The following is a 17,871-nucleotide window of genomic DNA, read 5'->3' as shown; positions in this document are numbered from 1 at the left end:
TTGTCTTTGTCAAAATACTATCAAATACTAAAACTTTTTCATCGTCGTCTTTGCAAAATACTATTAATAACTATAACATTTTTGTAGGCATCTTTGTCAACTATTAACTACAACACCATTATTTGTACGTCTTTGATAGATTTATTTGCATGTTTGTTTGGATGTTTTTGTCGGTTGAATGTAAATGTACACATTTTTGGCTACTGGATACCAATTATTGTCATATTCACATAATTTCTGTTTCAGTTCCTTATCTAATTTTGTCAATATAAGGGAACAAATATGTCAAAACTAGAATCATTGACTTTTTATGACTATGATAAGCCTTTCCAGTATAATTAAAATAATAATCAGCAAGAAAGATATACAAATAGAAAATAGATAGGTTTGACGACAACAATCAATCTTTTTTCCCAGACGTTTATGTTTTTGAATATCCTTTTATTTTTTTTATTTTTCGTGTATGCGACTTCAGTTATTCCCTTCGTTCAGACACCCCATATATATGGTCTACGTTGGCACAATATCGCGTAATAGTTTTAGTTACATACTAGTAGTGTGCTCGTGACCTAATACGGTTTATCTGCGGTCATTATTACATCAATAGCAAACTATGGAACGAATTTATCTTACCGACTATCTTTACGAGTGACATCTAGGCTAGTGACCTATCGAAATGAGCAAGTCTGTAATACTGTTAGCATTAAGAAACTACTTCCATTGATCCATCCTACAAACACAGATGCCAACAATAACAACTTGTTAGGTTTAAATGTGTTTAATGAATTTATTTCAATCTTAGTCATGTAAGCCTCGGTCACACCTTACCGGATAGCCCGAACGGACGCCTAACGGATAACTTTTGTTCAATCCGTTCATGTCCATTAGACGTCCGTTCTTATCCGTTAGACGTCCGTCCATATTCGTTGCATGTCCGTTAATCGTACGTTATATCCGTTGACGTCCGTTCTGTCCGATAGAAACTTTGAGCATGTTCAAAACTTTGAACGGACGTTAGACGTCCGTTTTGAACGGTACTTGTCCCTTTCGTTTCCGTTTTGTATCCGTTACGTGTCTTTTATACACCCGCTGGAGGTCGAGAAGATAAATTCACCAACGGACCTCTACCGGACGTTTAACGGATAATTAAAAACGGATGTTGAACGGATGAGAAACGGACTCATACCGGACGTATAACGGTTAAAACGGATGATGAACGGATCTGAAACGAATAAATGCCAATTGAAAATTTCGCGTCAGAAATGCCAATTGTTGGGGTGCGGAAGAAAATAAATAGTTCATGTAGTTATCGGATACATATCTTAATTTTCATTTTGAAGCGAATAATTATACAATTTTGGCTCTTATGTTCAATCAAAACGTACGATATCATATATATGAGCATCCTTATAACAAAAAGCATTAAATCTATATCATATCATTCTGAAATATACCTTACACATTACATTTTAACTAATTTGATACAAAACAAATCAAAATAGCAATTCAGAAATACAGAATTAAAAATAAAATGAATTGGTACACATGCGTTTTACCTAAAATTTCCCAAACCCGATACGTCATCATAGCTTCACATATTTTTGCTTAAGGAGCAATGCATGTCTATTGATAAGGAAAACCTCGATTAATCATTGATTTTTTGTCATATTTCGTGTAATGTTTTGTGCAAGATAATCTAGCTTTACATCTTTTATTATCTTGTAATGGTGTTTCTTTACTCATAAATTTCATTCTGTTCATAGAGTTTTTTCAAAGAAAACCAGCGTAGAAAATTAACACAGGTAAGAAATAAAGATCAATGTAATAAATCAAATATGTTTGTTTTCAAAAAGTAAAATCACAAAAATACTGAACTCCAAGAAAAATTCAAAGGCAAAATCAAATGATAAAACACATCAAACAAATAGACAACAACTGTAATATTCCTGACTTGGTACAGGCATTTTCAATTGTAGAAAATGGTGATTTGAACCTGGTTTTAGAGCACTCAACCTCTCAATTACATCTTCAACGATGCGTAAACAAAAAGACACAATTAGTAGCATTGTCATAATATTGGAATAGTAGTCATAACTGAGTCACAATATCAAAATAAACAAATGAAAACAAATATATAGCAATACTTATGTAACCTTATAAATCATATACATTTGTACAAATCACTTGTTCTATTTTGATAGTTGTACTGTGGGGTAGTGCAACAGTCTGTCATACTTTTTCACACTATCTTTAAGAAATGTTTATCATTTTGTTTTTAACTTTAAAACTTTGTATTTTCCTTCTTATCAATATTTTTCGGTTTTTCAATATTAACTTCAGTTTCATCTTTGGCCCATTCTTGAACTTCGCCACTCGCCAAGCATCCATAAACAACAATTCCAAGCAGGCATACTCCAGCGCACACATAAAACATGTTTCTCCACTCTTCAGCTGTATCCTACAAAAATAAAGTACGTTCAATGTCACACCTAGTACTAAAACAAATTAATCTTTGCAAAAATCTTTTATAGACTTTCTCAATGTTTACGGATGTACTCAGGTTAGGATTTGGAATTTGGGTCAGATGTTCGGACTCCTTCGCGTTTTTCCTTACGATACAAGGTACAATATTACCCCATAACACCCATTTATCTATTCATATAAGACTTAATAGCTCATAAAAAGTCCTTCTACAAAATTTAATCAGATTTTGATTTTCTTTCTTTTGATCTGAGACCCAAATAGTACCAAATGAATGCAAATACAAGGTAAAAGTCCGAGTCAGTCATACTTTATAAATTAGATATTTCGAAAAGGAGCTCCATAACCTATGAATATTTTTAGATTAATATTATCCTTAACTAGTACTCTGCAAGCTTATAGAATCAATTTGAAATTCTTGATTTATCTAACTTTACGTAAGATCACCTAGTAAGTACATTCTTTAATAAGTTAAACGTCTTTCTAGGTATATATGCACGGTATATCGAATCCAGAACCTCTAAACACAGTCATACTGAATATTTCCTAAAGTTTGATTCCTATAGATATACATAAAACCACAGTTACAAAAAAAATAGACACACAATTAAAGTTTTAAGACTGCTTAACATATGCATGATATATATGTAAACCATTGCAATGGAAGTGGTCTATGCACGATCCGCATGTTGACATTCACTTTTGCATTTTTGTTTAGGGTATAACGAACTTGTCTATCTTGGTAGTGTCCTTTATAACAGTTGAACTAGTTGCCATGTATTTGTGTGTGTATTTGCTACCTTTACATGTTTTATGAAAAACTTTTGCAGTATGTGTGTAGTTATGTGTATACAATTAATTGAAACATAGTATTCCCAATATCAAATTATCGAAACATCCGTATTTTTTCCTTTTTGTTCTTTATCATATATAAGTGTTACCATATAACTTACATTTGGTGTTAAAATACTTGTTACAATTGGTGCCACCATGCCAGGAACTGTAGCTAGTGTATTGGTCAGCCCAAATAAGGTGCCTGCATACCTATAAGTACATGTAAATTTTGTTACAGAAAATAAATCTCTTGCAACATTTATCTACTTTTTGTCTTGGATTAACATAAGATTAAGTTTTAAGATAGATAAAATGGTATAATAAATTATGTTTAAGAATGTAAAAGATACCAAATTAACAATAATTTGAAACTTATAAATCAAAAACAAACTGACAGCGCCACGGATTAAAGAGCTACAGACTAATAAAGGTAGATATAGTTTGACGACGTTTTAATTGCATCAATCAAGTAAAAAGATGCAAATGAAACACTGTAGATTTACAAACAAAATTCTGATATCTATCAAAGCAGCAATATTTTGTTTTCTTCAATATTTGTGTTTACAGATCTTATGTATTTTTTAACACGACAATCGAAACATGTTCATATGAAGTTAAAGCTTGATACACAATTTTATTACTTACTTTTGGCCTATATCTATATTGTTAACAAGGCATCCAGCATTGTGAAAACCAGCAAACAGAAAAGCTAATGACAACAAAACCACAGCAATTTCACGATCTTCACATGATGTGAAACCAGTTCCTATAAGAAACACTCCACTGCCAACAAAACCTGATAAAATAATGCAAAAACATAAGAATAACAGACTTTATTTTAATTATCATAATTGAATGACTATTATTTGTTTTGTTATTTATGAAAGTATATAGCGGAAAATCAAGAGTAAACCTTTCTAAAAACGTTTTTAAATTAAGGTGCTCCTTATTAACAATGATCCTGTTTTTTGTAAAGATTTTCATAAGAGGATTTGCTTCAAACAAAATAAATAGTCCGCACGATCATCGCTTTACCACTCAAAAAATTAATAAGAACTATTCAATTCTTTCACATCGATAATTATATTTATATGCTACAGCCGTGATATAGAAAAGGTTTCGTTTCTATACCTATTCATTGTTGTAAAGTTATCCACGGGAAAAAGTACCACAAAAATGGTGATTTCACATTAACAAAAAAACAACAGAAAATCCATAAAAACGGACAGAATGAAACGCTATCAATTATCGGATCAGTTGACAAAATGCCGTATTCGTGACTAATTGATCTTTGAACGTTCTCGATTGTTGTCATCTACCCAAAAGTGCGATTTTTTTCATGAAAAATAAAATTCCGGTCACATACAAAATCACTATTATATCTTTTTTATAACTTTATATATATATTACTTTTTACCTAGACAGGAACATAAGCGTCTTATTAGTGTAGTCGAAATTAAACTTCTTTTACGAAGGAAATCTACTAATTGGCTGAGCAAGAAACCAGTTGTTACTTGGCAAGCAAAAGGCAATGACGATAAAGCTCCATTCTGAAATGCAAACCATAGTAATTTGGTATGAAATATTAAGAAAAAATTTGATTACGCCAAATGACTTGATAAAATATGTAATGATATACAAAACAAATACAAAATAAGATTTTCATTAGCGCTAAAGAATTTATTTTTTTCGGATTTGTTATACATAAAATAATAAACATCGTAAACGAGTGGTCTTTAACATAATAGTTTCTCAACAATAATGTTATTAACGGAGACAGCTTAAAATAAAACCTAAAAATGTTAGAAGATACATCATGGACATGACTATATTACAAGAAGTCCAAACAAAGAAATTCAAAAATGTATTGCTTTGAATATTCAACTGAGCTCATAGTTTTGGGTTTTTTTTATTTTAAAAATAATTTCCAAGTACAATTTATCATTTCAACATTTTGCATGCCAAGTTTAAAATAAACACAGCTTAATATAAAAAATGTTTCAATTATTTTTCGCTTAAAGTTAGATAAGAATTTTGAAATACTCACACTTTTTATATCATATTTTAAAACTGTCTTCATAAAAATTGGAATACTTGTTACTAATGCATATAATACCCAGTTTACACAAAAGTGAGCTACGAGAATTGCGAGAAATGCAGGATTTGTCGCAATCTGACACCAGGGAACAACAGCAGTCTGAAAGGAAAAACATATACATGATGCATAATCAAAACGTATCTGAGTAATACTAATTTTTATAATTCAGAACAATTATTTCTCTTAATCAGAGGTTCACAATCTGAATAAAGAAGATACTCAAATCGTAATCTTCGTGTAACTATAATATTTTTTTCCGAAAGCTGATATGGCCATACTCTTGTTTAGATCATCACTTGAGCGGTTTTGATTTTCCTTTCAAGTGCACGTTTTGAGAGTATAAATAGATATAGGAAGATGTGGTGTGAGTGCCAATGAGACAACTCTCCATCCAAACAACAATTCAAAAATTAAACCATTATAGGTTAAAGTACGGCCTTCAACACGGAGCCTTGGCTCACACCGAACAACAAGCTATAAAGGGCCCCAAAATAACTAGTGTAAAACCATTCAAACGGGAAAACCAACGGTCTAATAAAGCCTTGCATACCATTTGTTTCTATTATGACCACTCAAATGACGGAAACATAATTTGTGTTCAATGTCGAGGATGCCAGCTTTTTGTGTCATCTGACAGCCTACTAATACAATAAAGGCAAAAGACGAACAAAAACTAAACACTGCATAACAAAAAAAGCAAAAACGACGAAATGAAAAACAACAGTCTCGAAAATCAACATATCGAATTTAAAAACTGAGCAACACTAATCAAATCAAAAACCGTGATTGAACTTACGCTAGAAAAATAAATAACTAAGTAGGAAGACAAATATTACCCTTTTGCTTGTGTCAAATTGTATGTTTGATTTGATATAATTTAGTTCTGCTTTGGAAATCCATTTATTTTGGTCTGGTGTATCGCGTGCAATTAAAAACCATGCTACAGCCCACAAAACGGTTAATCCACCTGTAATGATATATAAAATATGATTATGATCGACATTATCTTTCGAATGTTTTAAGTGACGTAACAAGACATACGATGTCATACTGCTCCGTGAAATATAGATCAATGAGGCAACGGATACTATGTTACACAAAGAGAATGGTTGTTCATAAAAAGAGAAACAGATTTGATCACTCGTAAGAATTGGACATCGATTATCATGATAAGATTAAGATTGTGAAAACAAAAACTCCAAGGCAAATTCAAAAGAAGTAAATCTTTAAAACTGATCAAATCGGGGGTTAAACCTTGCTTTATTTTTCTTTAAAAAAAAATCTCAACTTAATAGCGAAATGTCTCGTATCTCTAGAAACCACGTGCACATTAGTTGACTAAACTGAAATTTTGACATTTTGAATGAGCAGATACTTATGAAAGACGATACATGTATAGCGGCAGACAACTACGGGTCTAGGTTCCTTTGAAAATCACAAAACCAAGTTCAACCCACATTTGTTTCTTCTAAATGTCATGTTCCAAATCAGGGGTATGGCATTTGTTATCTATTTGTGAGTTCTATGTATGTTGCATTGTCGTTTGTGTTTGTTGCATTTCAGTGTTTCTGTTGCTTCGTTGTTTTCACCTTTAGCTGATGTGTTTTCCTCGGTTGTAGTTTGTAACCCGAATTTGTTCAAGCAATATGTGACTTTTGAACAGCGGTTTACTGCATATACAAATGTCGCCTTTGTTATATGGGGTATCAAATCAAATATATAAACGTGCACTGTGCATAACAAAACAATAATAAAATGTAAGCATTGCTTACCTGTCAAGTAGAAAATGGATCCCCAGCCATTATCAAAGCCATGCTTACAAAGGTAACCGGATGTTATAAATGACACCACAATACCAAATGCCACTCCTGTAACAGAGTTACTCAATTTTTCAAAATGGCTTCAAATCGGAATACTTATTTTCTAATTCTTAAGAAAGCAGAGTCGTATATAAACAATATTCGGTGTGAGCCAAGACTCCGTATTGAAGACCCTACCTTGACCTGTAATAGTTTACTTTTTACAAATTTTTACTTGGCTGGAGACACGTCAAACCATCACAACAAGGCAAACGTGTGCAATTACTATAAATTGAAATATTTGTCAATCGTCGTTTTTTACTTGTGAAGGGATGATTCCTGTGGATTTAATCAGTCAGGAGTATTTTTTGACCATCTTTCTCTTTAAATGTTGACATTCTTAACTTTTGATAGCTGAACACGCCTAGTTCATTATTTAACAATCTCGAACTGAGAGTTTAAATTGACGGTCACTAAAATACGTATTAAATGTGGTTGAATAATTGACTTGCAAATCCCTAATGCATCGCAAATGTTTTGGGGCTTATCTTGACAAAATTTGGATCAAACTGAAATCTTATATCGAGGTATTACTTCAAAAATTCCAACTATTATTGATACTTGAAACAGAAAGATAGATCCTTAATGTGTGTCTAAATAGTAGATTATGCTCCTTAACGTATTGACTGTTCACTTATTATTAGATTCAGTTTTTAATGTTATATGAGATAGTTTTCTTACATATTTAAACTTAAAAACCATAATTCAAATGCAAACATTGAATTTATAACTTTATTTTCATTTTGTATTTTGTTGTTGTAATGCAGAATAGAAGATTAAAGTATGACAGTAATTTACTTAAAAACCAATAGCAGATTTGAAAATAAGCTTTACTTTTTTGTAATTTTGGTGAAAATTCACCTAAATAGGACAACAAATTAGATTTTATAAAAAATCTTAGTTTTTGGATGAGAATTATATAAAAAATAAATAAAAAGACCAATATTTCGCTGTGATTTCAGAATGATTGTAATGTAAAACCAGAAGATGTTGGTCGTCCCAAATACCAAGTTTAACAGTACTTTAAAGCGCTGATTATAAAAATTGCTATAGTTTATTATTGTTCGGGTACAAAAACAAAACAAAAATAGAAATACAGCGGCGTTTTAGGAAATTATAACTAAAAGTCCTGCATGGAACATTCACAAGCAGTCTCTAGGACTTGTTTTGAAAATATACACAGCAAAAGATCTTTTTTAACGCATGGAGACTTAGAATTAGATATACAACTCACAATACATGTAATATACAAACATGTTTATTACCTAAGCATGCAAAAGACGTCAGTTTGCTCTTTTCAAAAAGAGGTGCCCAACGACCAATAATTGAATTGCCAGAAGGAAGAACAACTCCCTGTAAATAAACCAAAGTTATTCATTGTTATTGATCAAAGAATTGAAACGAAATATAGTATATGCAATCAAAATAATTAGTCAAACAAGGACAAAAACATCATAACTTTTAAATAAAAAGCTATATATTGAGAGAGTGTATTAAACTTTATATATTTGATACGAAAATGTCAATCAAAGTATATATATATAACATAAACAGACAAAAAGAATTGATTTTTAAAACTTCGACACTGTAAACAAACACCACCAACCAAATCTTTTATAAACATCAAAAACTAAAGATTTTGAAACAAGAATGCTCTCACAATACGAACTGACATTATACAGAAGGTTAAGCTGCTTCCGCTACTTTCTCCATAACAATTAGCAATAACGTAAAAAGAAGAAAAGACAGAAGCCTAAAAATGTAATACAGTCGTGATAATTGGAAACTGATAATATGTATGAAATAATAGAAACAAGCTTCGTTTGTTAAAATAATATTAGATTTTGACAATCTATAATGCCGATGATTGCTAAAAAACTAACTTTTTCAATGAAAGAACTCGGTAAAGATACTGGGCTTTTAATGTTGTAAGGCAGACGCACATTTCATGTAAAAACAAAACTCATCAGTTACGATTGAATAAACAAGGTAAAGAAGGGAGCTGAAGAGCATACTATGTATTAATACTCACTGAAGAAAGTCCTAGGATAACACGTGCTACAAATACTGCATACACAGATGTTCTGGCACAAACTGGTGTGACAAGTGAGCAAATACCAGATATTATCAAAGCAATGCCAAAAACTCGTCTACCGCCATATGTATCTGACAACCAGCCTCCAATAATTTGTGTGCATATGTACCCATAGAAAAAGGAGGACAGTAACTTTGCTTGAGTCGATTTGTCCCAATCAAATTCTGCATTCTGGAAATATAAAAAGATTTGACCAATGAAATACTACTACATGTACTGCTCAAAACTGGAAGTTTCAAGTAATGGTAATAACCTTTCATGGTAAACTAGATCATAATGGATCATTTAGTTGATAAAACGTGACACAAAATACCAAAAATGCAAGTGTCGTAACTTCAGCTTAAAGGACGAAACGGAAGGTGAAACCGTTTCATGTTTTCGCATTTACGTCTCCTGTTTAAATGACAAAATAGCCTTATCTATCTACCATTGTATTTTTTTCAAAAATGATTCAAGTTTTCATATTAGATCGTTTCTAAATTTCGTCGACTCTATCATTTTCCAGGGATGTCAAATGTGAAGCAGGATCTGCTTTCCCTTTAGGAACGCCCGAGATCATGATCACCCCCAGGTTTTGGTGGGATTCGTGTTTTTAGTCTTTAGATGTCTATGTTGCGTCTTGTGACTATTATTTGTCTGTTTGTCTTTTTATTTTTTAGACACGGCGTTGTCAGTTTATTTTCGATCTATGAGTTTGATTGTCCCTCTGTTTTTGATTTAAATTCTATTAAAACTTTATAACAACTTATATACATGATATATGAGATTATCAAATATGCTTATACTTCTCCGTTTTTTACTGTTATGTTAAATATGGCAAATCCATTTAACATCGGTAATGAAATGTGATATTTGTTTTTACATTTTTCAATGTTAATTGTCAGTATATCTGTCGAATTGAAACCTTACATGAAGATATTTTATTTATTGTTATTTACTATTACCATCACGTGACAATTACATACCAACATGTGTAGAGTTACAAATCACTATGCTATACATTAAGACAGTACCTCAATAGGAATTTGGCCATCTATGTGTAACTTGCAGTGCTCCGGGTAACTATTGTTTACACGAGATTCCGAAGAAATGTTACCAGTTTTCACCATGCATACTATGGCCACACTCAAGTTGGATCGTAAAGCATTTTGTAACGTGATGCCGATAAAAACAAAATATGAAAGTATCCAACGTTGAGAGAAGATACACGGTACATCTAAAAAAGCAATAGAAATAGCAAAATGATAATGGTAAAAGTTTCGTTCTAACCAATATTTATACATGTTTGACAACATAACCGTTTAAATCACTTTTAAAGTGACTCTTTGCAATCATGTCCAACAAATACGAGATATCTTCACTTTCGACTTGATTTATAAACATGATAATGAGTTATTGCATAATTTAGGTTTGCCTTACGCTGCCTTAGTATAAGAATTCTATATCGCGGCGATAGCAGTTTTAAAAGTTAGTTTTTGACGATTAATGCATATTTACAATGGGTGGTTGTTGCATGTTTTAACTAGAACTATCTACCTTTAACCGGATAAAGTATTAATTTAAATACCTGACATTGCAAATGTGCTGCACACACTGATTGATAGACTGTAATTAACGTAATTTGCATCACATTTGATTATAAAATGGCGTCAATGCAAGTCGTTATTGATGACGGAGCTCGAATTACATGTAGATAACCACAAACTGAAATGCATGATATGTATGCGAAATATGTCAGATACTTTACTCAAGTATCAGTTCAGCAGTAAGTCCAGTCGTCCCAAATAGGATTAAGTCATTAAGTCAGTGATTTTATTAATATTTGTTTATTATATCTATTTCCGGTGATCATCTTTAATTTTTTTTATATTAATATAGGATGAAATTCAAAATATCAAAGGTGTTTATGTAATTTATACCTTGCCTTGTGTCACGCTGTTGCGTATTTGTATCGTACGTTGCACTGGTTTTCGATTAAAAAAAATTGACACTGATGAAGCAAGGGAAGGATATAAAAATACAATTCAAATTTCCATTCTTTTGATTCAAATGGTTCCCTATCAGTTCCCAAAACAAGAAGTTGTTATTAGAATAATTTTGTATCATCCATGTTAATATAAATACTAAGAGGTAATATAACGTCACAATTCAAAAAAATCTCTGTTCCAAGTTTAAACATTTTTTTAAGTTCTGCAGTTTCTACTACTAAATTGGGCATGTACAAATCTAAAAAGGTGCAGTATATGCTAAATACGCATTTAATTGGCTTCTTCAATACAACACCTCCAGACTTACATCCTTCTAGTTTTTATGAATATATTATTCTGTTGATTGAAAACAAAAATTTACTACAAAAGAGATGATTTCAGCTTTCCAATTGTGAACTTTCCATTTCTAAGTAGCAACATTCCGGCAGCACTTGCATACGGAGTATATATCTCCCAATTGATACGATATTCCCGTGCTTGCATTTCCTATCATGATTTTCTTGATAGAGGGTTGCTGCTCACAAGGAAGCTATTAAGAGTTCCAAATGGTGAAGTTGAAATTATTCCTTCGTAAATTGTACGGACTCCATCACTAGTTGGTTGATCCTTTTCGGAATTACTGTTACACAAATGATATTATTGTGCGAAAAATATCTGTTTGTGCAATGGCTTTGCTCATATCTGTTATGTCAAAAACGTCAGTGCTAAAATGCCATTTTTGTCCGATTTGACCATTTCGATATTTGTGATAACGTAAAACATTTGTAAAAGGAACAACACAAGAAAAAATCTGTAATAAGTACTGAGAAACATTAACAATGTCATCAAAATAAACATAACATCGTATGGCTTGATGGATAGGTGAGCGTTACAAATATGTTTAACCTCGTCACATTCTGTATGTGACTGTTCCCAGGCAGGAGCATGTTGTTTATTGGTATATGTCATTTCATGTCTGTCATTTTGTGTTTTGTTATGTTTTGGTTATAAATCAAGCCATTTTATGTTTGAACGATTTCTTTTTGTCATGTCAGGGTATTTAATAACTAACTTTTCAGTATGTTGTGTTTAATGTCGAATAATGTGTATTGACTTTCATTTGTTTACGCCCGCGCCTTTTTTGTTTTAAAGTTATCTCATTTGCATTTCAACTTATCCTACATTGCTTTTGTATTCACGAATAAATAACAAAAAATGTGTATAAAGTGATTCTATGTATATCAGGTGCTGAGGGGTTGTTGAAATTAGAATACTTGTTTTGTGATTTTTTTCCAGCCACCTTTGTGAAATTGAAAAGGCTGTCATAAAAATAAAACATAACAATATGGTAAATTAAAATTGATAAATTACGTTTGCCCTAAATCGTTTAATTTAATTTTCATTCATATTAAATGTATAATTTCGCAATTATCCAGTCAACCGTAAGGTTAGTATGCGCATCTGGTGCAGGAAAATTGGTACTGTTAATGTCATTGTACATGTTATGTCAATAGCTGGTTCTTTAAAACAAATACATCATGTGTTACGCATATAATTGTGTATATAAGTTTGTGTCCTTTCTTTTCGAATATTTCAGGTCTCCATAACTTCCGTCTTTACTGTAATATCTCAAAAGGACAGATTTAATGAAACAGTTTCTCGTGGGAGTGTGTCTGATACTTGGTCCGTTTCTGTGTGTGTTACATTTTAGTGTTGTGTCGTTGTTCTCCTCTTATATCTAATTCGTTTCCCTCGGTTTTAGTGTGGTACCCCGATTTTGTTTTTTGTCCATGGATTTATGAGTATAAACAGCGGTATACTACTGTTACCTTTATTTTTCAATTTCCGTATTACTTTTACAATTTGATGTTTTATTTTGTGATATTTATCAAAGCGCACATTAGTGAATTCCTTTTCAATTCCTATTTTATATTCTTACCTTGCTTGGAAGATTCCATCATGAATATTCCATATAAAAATAAAAACGTAAAAAACAAACAAGCTTATTTATATAATACAACATTTTCTCTTTTGAAATATTATGTAATTAATTACCACTGTAATTATATCCAACTGGCCGTGATTAATGTATCTTTAAAAGTAGAAATGATTATTATGTTCCTGTTAAAACCATTGTTTAACCCCAAACTCCATTTGAATATTGTCATACGATGTAGTTTATTTTTCATATATTAGCATATTACAGTTTAAATCATTTCCACGAGCGTGATACAACTGCAAGCGACTGATACGGGATATGTCGTTTAGATGTTTGTGTTTGTCTCTCTCATTTATTTTCTTTAGGGATGGTGTTGTATGTTGAACATATTTTTTTTTTGTTGTTTCATTGCACACTGGTATCTAATCAACAATTTATTGTACTAATATGTAAACATTTTGGTAATAACGCTTATCATTTTCGATAGTTGACATTGTTTTTATTTTATTTTTTATTTAAATAAGGCATTGAAACTTTTGACTGTCGGTTCTCTTTCATGTCATATTTATAGTCATTTGGTATCAATTTGAAATCAACACACTTGATATATCTTATAAAAAATTAATTTGCCTGGTTTCAAAGTTTCATTTTAAAACATTTTGTTTTATTTATGTTTTAACCACAAAACAATTGTTATGATACATGTACCAAGTATATATGTAGGACTCTCAACTGCGATGGTAATCCGAACCGCGATTGTCAGTCTTAATGATTTTATATCGATGTAGATGTAGATGTCAATGTGTATGTTAGACAAAAGGTTCTAACTTATGTGCGATTGAGTGTCACATTTTCTAAATATATACCCGTCAACAGACAGACAGACTACCTGTACATGTATTACAATTGAACGAGAGAGGAGAAGAGAGGATTAAAGAACAGATAAAATGGTAATGCAGAAATATTTTGAAAAGTTTTTTTATTGTCCCAATGATTGTTTAGCTTCAATGGCATGATGATGTCATCTATGGGAAAATTTAATTTAATTGACGTGTTACTTTTTTACCCTATTCTTCTTATATCTGGTTTAAGCAGCAATTGTAAGCTTAATTAATTTTACCTTTGCAATTTGGTTTTCAGTTTTTGTTTTACAGATGACGATTGATATGTTCCATTTGTCGTATTCACAAACTTGTCCCTTTCTACCAATGTAGCCTATCGAATGGAATTATCTCCGTACTTACATGAACAAAACGACTAGTGTCATACGTGGAGCAGGATCTCGTTACCCTTTCTGCTGATTACCTGAGATAATCACGGATGTTTTAGGGGTTCGTGTGACTTCTTATTTGGTTTTTTTATGATGTTTTAAGAAATTGTTTTTCGTCTTCTTTTTTCTATGATGTTTTTTCCACTTTAAAGTTTTTCTCGTCACTTTTTTAGTTACTATCATAGACCATAAGCAATGTTAATTTGGCTAAAATGTAATGCACGCACATTAATTTCATCGATCAATGTCTTTTATTTTATAAATCATTGTTCATTTTTTTTTATTGTTAAGTGCATGGCATTTCACATTATAGTCACATTATAAACTGCAGAATAAAAGAAAGACTTTATTATTGTGTAAATGCTGGGTTAATGTTGTTGTCGTTTTGGCACATTCCCCGTTCCCATTCTCAATTGTATTCTTAATATTGATAGAATTGACATAGCGTAATTGCAACTTTATATTCAAAAAGGGGAAGTTGCTGATTTTAAAACATGTGTATATGTTTAAATATGTTAATATATTATGCAATAGAATAAAAGTTTTACCAATAAAACGTTGTTTGATAGAATTGGCAAAGATACTATGGAAACATTTGACAATGTTAGAACTATGAATTGTTATTGTCAGTTAACATTTTTTTCTTAAATGCATGGAATATTATCATTGTCAGTTATCATTTAATTCAAGCTGTCAGAATGTCTTATATATGTTCTTAAAAATTTCCCGTTTGCTCAATATTTCAAACATCACTTCGTTTCAAATTTCTAATGACATGCATTTTTGATAAATTATTGTAATAATAACATATTGTCTTTTATTTTGTAGAATCTAAAATAGCATCCTCAAAGTATGAATTATTAATAACCCTTGGTTATAAATAAATGTGTTAATGCACTTATCATGTATATGAACATGGATTTAATAGTACACGTAGAACCATTCATATGATAATTGTCTTGTTATTGTCAAGTTTCCCATTCCAGGATGTGACTTTAACGTTACAAATTTCCGTTATCCATATGTTAAATTTATAAATTACCTAACAATTAAATTTTGACACACTATTTAGCATGTTAACATGGTAAAGTATGTATAAATATTGTTTAAAGGATGAATGAAAAAGTTTATCTGCATCCGATTGAACCTAGATAGTAGCCAGCTTGATGAAGCTGCTTTTTTTAAAGATTCGCATAGTTAAATGAAAATAAACAAAAATATTGAACTCCGAAGAAAATTCAAACTGGAGAGTTCCTTATCAAATGGCAAAATTAAAATCTCAAACTTATCAAACATATGAAACGAATTGATAACAACTGTCATATGCTCTCTCATATTCTTTTTCATGTATGGAATTTCTGATTATACCTGTTTTTAAAGCCGTCTAACCCTTTCACTTGTATGACAATCGCATTATATGTTATTATGTTGACAACAATGTGTCAACGAAACACAGACGTAATAGTAACAATTGTCAAAATTTGAGGTACAGTAGTCAACATTGTGTTATAATCTTTATCACTATAAAAACAAAGTTTTACAAATTTGTCAATAAAGAAACACAAATATTTGCATGCTTATTGATATGGTATTTTTGTGATTTTTCTTTTAACATCGTTAGGAAATGTTATGTTCTGATATCTTGATATAATTGATCTTTGTACTACATTTACTCAAATTGACTCTTTTGTTATTTTATATTAAGATGGAACTTGTATATATACCAGCTTTGATTATTTGGAATATCTTCTTATATTCATTCTTACTACATTTGTATAAACTTCAAGATTTACCTGTTTTATTAAAACCGGGTTTTTTTTCTTCTTCAAAAGTTATAATTTTCGAAGGGTTAAATATTTCGCAGTGGTGTCTTGCAATTGCTTTGTTTGGACTTGTTTGTTTGCTTTTTGGCTTTGGATGTTTGTCCCTAATATGTTATTAGCTGTGCATTCGCTTTCAGATATCGCAGATCAAATTTGTTCGTTCATAGTGTATTAATTTACGTTTTTTTGATTGAGTTAAGCCTGCCAGTTGATATTTTATCGTGTGTTTGTCTATGTTGTGATGTTATGCTATTGTTTCAGAAAAAGGGAGAAGGTTTGGTACCATTAAAACGTTTAATCTCGGTGCAAATGTTTGCACCTGTCCTAAGTAAGGAATCTGATGTACAGTAGGTGTCGTTTGCTTATGTAATTTATACGTGTTTCTCGTTTATCGTTTTATTATATAGATTAGACCGTTGGTTTTCCGGTTTGAATGATTTTACACTAGTAACTTTGGGGCCCTTTGTAGCTTGTTGTTCGGTGTGAGCCAAGTCTCTGTGTTGAAGCCGTACATTGACCTTTAATGGTTTACTTTTTTAAATTGTTATTTGGATGGGGAGTTGTCTAATTGGCCCTCACACCACATGTCCCTATATATATTGTACATTTTGCATTGTAATTGTTATAGGCACTAATAAATATCAATCTATATATTTGTGTATATATATGCTGATTCAAGTTTTAAAGTATTATGATTTCATGTCCAAGAAATAAATATTCACCGAAAGATTTTTAAGCCTATTAAACATAATTAGAATTATATTTGTTTGAAGTAAAATTTGTGCGTGGTACATGTAAATACAAATAAGGCGCTTTGCTATGATCAAATGGACCGTGAAAGATATATCAAAGACCCACATTCGGAAGCATACAAGAGAACGATGCTTGAAATCTTATTAAACTCAATAAACTATTGCTTGGTGGCCATGGATGTTTTACGGAGACATTGTCACATATGTAATATATACTTCTTCTAAATACATGTGCGGTTTTTCGTAAATTTTTTGCTCTAAACAGTTTTTTTCTTAAAATTGATTGATACTGGTATGTTAGCTGGTTAATTATTGTAGCATCATGATCAGTGCCGGACTTGTAATACAAGCAGAAGTATAGAGAAACCCTTGCTTTATTATCTTTTCTGTCATGTCTGTTTTGGCCACTCTTACTCTTTTCAATAAATAAGTTCTTATCAGAAGAAGAAAACGTTATATCTGAACTTTTCAAATTCAAATACTGAAAACAAAAAGTTAAGAAACAAAAAATAGAAAACTAGGGTTTTGTGGTTATCACATGTGCTCCGGAAAGATAACAAGGTTCTGCTTTACATATAGCATGAAAAGTTTCGATTGATTACGAATTGAGTGCGATTCCATGTTTTGGAACAAAATCAGATATCCTCTTTTTCATGCAAAATATAATGTTTAGATTACTTTAAACTATTTTTAAGTGGTGTTAATAAAAAAAAAGAATTAAATGGATATGTGACCAGCTAATAGCATTTCAAG

General features: G+C 31.2%; 1 protein-coding gene across 1 annotated transcript; it reads right to left on the bottom strand.

Moving 5' to 3' along the window:
- Positions 1-2,172: 2,172 nt before the first annotated feature.
- LOC134691996 (sialin-like) lies at positions 2,173-13,558 on the bottom strand. Its single transcript, XM_063552319.1, has 11 exons — positions 13,274-13,558; positions 10,381-10,583; positions 9,305-9,538; positions 8,538-8,625; positions 7,186-7,281; positions 6,250-6,380; positions 5,363-5,512; positions 4,733-4,865; positions 3,961-4,111; positions 3,435-3,525; positions 2,173-2,458 (listed from the first exon to the last, which is right to left on the bottom strand). Exons 1-11 carry the CDS (start codon positions 13,293-13,295, stop codon positions 2,282-2,284), a joined length of 1,476 nt encoding a protein of 491 aa, XP_063408389.1. The 5' UTR covers positions 13,296-13,558; the 3' UTR covers positions 2,173-2,281.
- Between the last annotated feature and the right edge of the window lie 4,313 nt (positions 13,559-17,871).

The sequence above is a fragment of the Mytilus trossulus genome, chromosome 12, assembly GCF_036588685.1.
Source record: "Mytilus trossulus isolate FHL-02 chromosome 12, PNRI_Mtr1.1.1.hap1, whole genome shotgun sequence".
NCBI classification, from domain to species: domain Eukaryota; kingdom Metazoa; phylum Mollusca; class Bivalvia; order Mytilida; family Mytilidae; genus Mytilus; species Mytilus trossulus.
This window is presented reverse-complemented; position numbering and strand designations above follow the sequence as displayed.